Here is a 4,446-nt window from a genome sequence, read left to right as displayed (position 1 = left end):
AGAGTAAATGACATATTCCCACCCAAGGTTTGACGAAATCTCAAGTTAGTACTATAAGTTCTATTTATTCCAGATTCTCACCTATAAAGTAACAATGTTATGAATTTTTAGGGTTTAGAGTGTGTAATTACCATAATGCCCTTAACCCTAAATTAATAAATTATGTTTTAACCCCTAAATTAGTAGAATTATAACTTATCATTTTATTTTCAAATTATATCAAAAACACCCTCGGTCACTACACACCCTCGTCAGAAACAGCCTGATCTAGGCTGTTTCCGACGACGTCAAACCTCCTGGTCACCTCCATCGCCTTCACCCTAGTCCGTCGTCCAAAACCCCTTTGCTTTCGGACTCATTTGCCCCTCTAATCGCCGGCGCCGTTAGGTTTAGGGTTTTGGTGTTCTTCATCGGATTCCGACGGCGAAAATCCAATTGGACACCATCAATGCAACCACCGTCTCCAAATCTATAAAACCCCTATGTCCCCAACAACCGTTTCGTAGTCATTCGTCGGTCGAGAGTTCGTGTTCATCGGCTGTTTTTCGATGAAGTGGTGGACGGCAAACGGTGAGCTGCCGTGGCTGGAAAGGTTAGGGGTTTTGTAGGGAAGGATGCGAGGAGTCAAATGGTGATGACAAATGTGATTTTGGGTGGAAGAATCGCCGGAAAAAGAGCAAAAAAATCGAGAACGTCGGCTGATAATGTGCGTCGGAGGACTGTTACAGGCGATGGTCTGCTAACGTGCATCGCCGATGTAAAATGACCAATTTATCTCTTTACCGTTACATCAAACGTTTTTTCGTCACTTTAAGGGTGGGAATCTGGAATAAATGGAACCTATGGTACTAACTTGAGATTTTATCAAACCTTGGGTGGGAATATGTCGTTTACTCTTTGTTTTTACCATATTCATTCTCAATTAGCACCAGAGGGCAGTGGCAACTGGCAACTGGCATCCCACTCCAAGCCAATACGATGCCCTATAACTCAAATATTAAATAAAAGAAGCTGCAACCTGCTGGAATATTGAAGCCAAAGATATCGAACTAAAGCAATAAGACATATTCTCTGTTACAAAGGCTTGACTTTTTTCTTCTCTACCTTATCTCATAAATGTCCCAGCACTTGTCCCTATCTAGTTTCTAATAATCATCCATATGTGAATCTGGAGCCGTCCCTTGGGGGATTTAAATTCAGAGCATACTGAATCCCAATGCGTCATATCCTTTTGCAGAACACCAAAAGCCTATTTTAATGTTACCTTCAATTATTCATATTATATGGTTTTTATAGTCTGCCATTGTTGCGACTTGCGAGATTATCTTTCCCTTCTCCTAAGAAACTTAAGAAGAGTACACTACATACATACACGGTCAAGCTCATACGAGGGGTCATGTCTAATTCTTTATCCGTTGTATAAACACTCAATTAAACTAGACTTAATTATGATATTATGATAGGATTTGAGGTGGGTCTGATTTTTTACCTAATAAACCTTATTAAATGTGAGAATTACCCTCTTTTACAAACCTATAGGTTTGAACGTGTCTAACCAGTGTGAGACTTTAATAACAATTGCTAGACCTAAACGAGGCGGTCTTTGTCTCCGTGACTGTGTTTGCATGTGGCCAACATGGGCGGTGGGTCCAAATCGACAAATCCTATAAATTAATGGCCCACCCCACCATACTTGCTATACGTTTCCGCATCCTCACTTCTCCACTCTTTAAATACTAATGTTTCAAATTACAAGAATCTATAGCTCTCTGCCTCTCTCCAAAACGTAATCGACATTAACAAAAACAGAGAGCAACAAGAATCCAACTCCTTCCTCATCTGCTAATACTCAAATGGCACGCATACAGTTTTCGATCATCTTATTTGCTCTATATCTTCTCCAGCTACTTTCAGGTACTACTAGAAGCATCATTAATTTTATTCGTTATATAGTGTTGCTGGTTATTGAGTAATTTTAATTGATGTATAGGCACATTATCAGCAACGTTTACAATAACAAACAAGTGCAGCTACACAGTCTGGCCAGGGATACTTTCTGGAGCTGGAACTGCACAACTTTCCACCACAGGCTTTTCTCTGGAATCAGGCCAGTCAACTTCAATCTCGGTGCCTACTTCTTGGTCAGGACGTTTATGGGGTCGCACTTTCTGCACCCAAGACTCCACAACTAACAAATTCACTTGCCTAACCGGTGACTGTGGCTCTGGCACTCCAGAATGCTCTGGAAGTGGAGCAGTCCCTCCTGCCACCCTGGCTGAATTCACTCTAAACGGTGCAGGCGGGCTCGATTTTTATGACGTTAGTCTTGTTGACGGCTATAACCTTCCCATGCTGGTTACACCCCAAGGTGGAAGTGGAGGGAACTGTACTATTACTGGATGTGTTGTGGACTTGAACAATGGATGTCCGACGGAGCTTAAGGTTACTGAAACGGCGAATGGCGAGGACGTGGCCTGTAAAAGCGCATGTGAAGCATTTGGTGATCCTCAATATTGCTGTAGTGGAGCATATGCAACACCAGATACATGCAAGCCAAGTTCTTACTCCATGTTTTTCAAAACTGCGTGTCCTACAGCTTACAGCTATGCCTACGATGATGGAACAAGTACCTTCACTTGTGCCGCCGCCGATTATGCTATCACTTTCTGTCCTAGTCCAAGCACAAGGTAATTCATTTTCCAATCTAAATCCGCACGATTTTTGTTTACAGATTATAGTTTAGGATGTTACAAATCAATTTTGTTTGAAATTTTAATTTCACTAAGTAAGCAAAACGTGGCAAAATACAACTGTGAGGGTGTGACAGGTTGGTGGCAAGAGTTGACAAACTGTAGCCAACCAAGATTTTTTCTTATTGGGTCGGTTGGGGTTGGGGGTTTTATAAATGGGGCACATGTTCTAGTCCTTCGTTCTATAATATTGCTTCCCACGTTTCATTTTTTAAAAAGTATTTTTCATGATGTGTTTAAATAAAACGTTTATAAAATCAAGCACCGTCCTTGCTAATGTCTCCGGGTGATTTTGACATGTGGGTGCAGTGTCAAGTCCGCCAATGGCCAATTCCCGACGGCGGCTAATGTATCAGCCGGCTCTCGACATTCAACGCCTACTTCCATTGGTGCTATCATCGTAATTTCAGCTACAATTTGGAAGTTGTTGTGGCAACTCATGTAACTTGCCAACCAACTAGCTACTCTAAACCACCATTAGGTGGTTCAGTGATCAACTAGAATTTTTGGATGTATTATTCGAGAAGTCTTGACATTAATCTACTTAGATTGCTAATAGGGAAGACCATTGAGGGGATTTACTCGGCTATCAACTTCTAAGTTTCAAAAGATTAGTTGAAGTATATGGAAGCTTGTCTGAACACATCTCATTACCTTTAAAAAAAAAAAAAAAAAAAAAAAAAAATGTCACCTTCGGGAACTGTTTTGCTTCCCTTTTTGACTTTTTTGGGCTTGGGATTTTTGCTCTTTCAGCGTTAGGCTAACGTCTTAGGTCCACTGAGTGGGTCCTGCAGGGTTTCGAGATGGTGCAAGCAGCTTGCCTCAAAACTTGGACGGCAAAAATAAGGCCCAAATGGTCAACTTGCTTGGACACTAGCCTGCAACACCATTCTGGGAATTCTTTAATCGAATTTCAGGTGAGAGACGTAGGAAGAAACAAATGAAACATGCATACATACATCAGCAGTCACGTTGCTTGATTTGAAGACACAAACTATGACGCGGCGCTGGCGTATTGAAGTTTGTTTTTTTAAATATTTGATTTTCTTATTTCAAATTTCCAATACTAGAGAAGTAGTGGTGGAGGTGATTATTAATTATGTGTAAGGTTTAGCAACCGTCCGCCTAGTATTGCCAATCGAGAAGAGATGATGAGTTCATATATGTATTCTTTTCTCTTGTATATATTCCTAGTGGCATTTTGCTTGGTGACAGTTGCAAAGTTTCTTTATTATTTACATATGGTGGATGCCCTATCTTTCTCGTACGAGTTTTTTTATATAATTCTTTAATGGAAAGAACTGAATTGAGTATTAGTATCTTCATTTTGTGGCCGTCCTTTTACAGTTTACCCTGTCCAGAACAAATTAATGAACAATCCTTTAGCAATTATAATATTGTTATAATCATCACTGGATGGCCGAGTAGTCATTTAAAACTCTTGAATGTATTACTCAAGAGATTATGAATTTGATTTATCTCAACCTCTAATAAGGGTGATCATTGAAACTCTTACTCGACTGGTAGTTTCAGGGTATCAAAGGAGGTTACTAATAGGGATGATGACTGAAACTCTTACTCAACCGATAATTTCAGGTTCGATGTGCGATAACGATCGCCATGTCTAAAGCCATATTCTATTCTCTGTAATGCTTGTACTGTATAGTATTAATATTATTGTCTACCTGAAACTGCT

At 40.2% G+C, this 4,446-nt stretch overlaps 1 protein-coding gene across 1 annotated transcript; it reads left to right on the top strand.

Moving 5' to 3' along the window:
- Positions 1–260: 260 nt before the first annotated feature.
- LOC116121468 (thaumatin-like protein 1) lies at positions 261–3,992 on the top strand. Its single transcript, XM_031407423.1, has 3 exons — positions 261–1,914; positions 1,991–2,687; positions 3,060–3,992. The coding sequence occupies exons 1-3, from the start codon at positions 1,854–1,856 to the stop codon at positions 3,193–3,195; spliced, it is 894 nt and encodes a 297-aa protein (XP_031263283.1). The 5' UTR covers positions 261–1,853; the 3' UTR covers positions 3,196–3,992.
- Positions 3,993–4,446: the final 454 nt, after the last annotated feature.

The sequence above is a fragment of the Pistacia vera genome, unplaced genomic scaffold (assembly GCF_008641045.1).
Source record: "Pistacia vera cultivar Batoury unplaced genomic scaffold, PisVer_v2 Contig986, whole genome shotgun sequence".
Taxonomy (NCBI): domain Eukaryota; kingdom Viridiplantae; phylum Streptophyta; class Magnoliopsida; order Sapindales; family Anacardiaceae; genus Pistacia; species Pistacia vera.
The sequence above is the reverse complement of the archived record's forward strand: the minus strand, read 5'-3'. Positions and strand labels throughout refer to the sequence as shown.

Excerpts from the sequence above, each read along its gene's own strand:
- LOC116121468 (XM_031407423.1), top strand. The coding sequence starts at position 1,854 with ATGGCACGCATACAGTTTTCGATCATCTTATTTGCTCTATATCTTCTC. Across the intron at positions 1,915-1,990 it reads TCTTCTCCAGCTACTTTCAG|GCACATTATCAGCAACGTTT; the intron begins GTACTACTAGAA and ends ATTGATGTATAG. Across the intron at positions 2,688-3,059 it reads TGTCCTAGTCCAAGCACAAG|TGTCAAGTCCGCCAATGGCC; the intron begins GTAATTCATTTT and ends ATGTGGGTGCAG.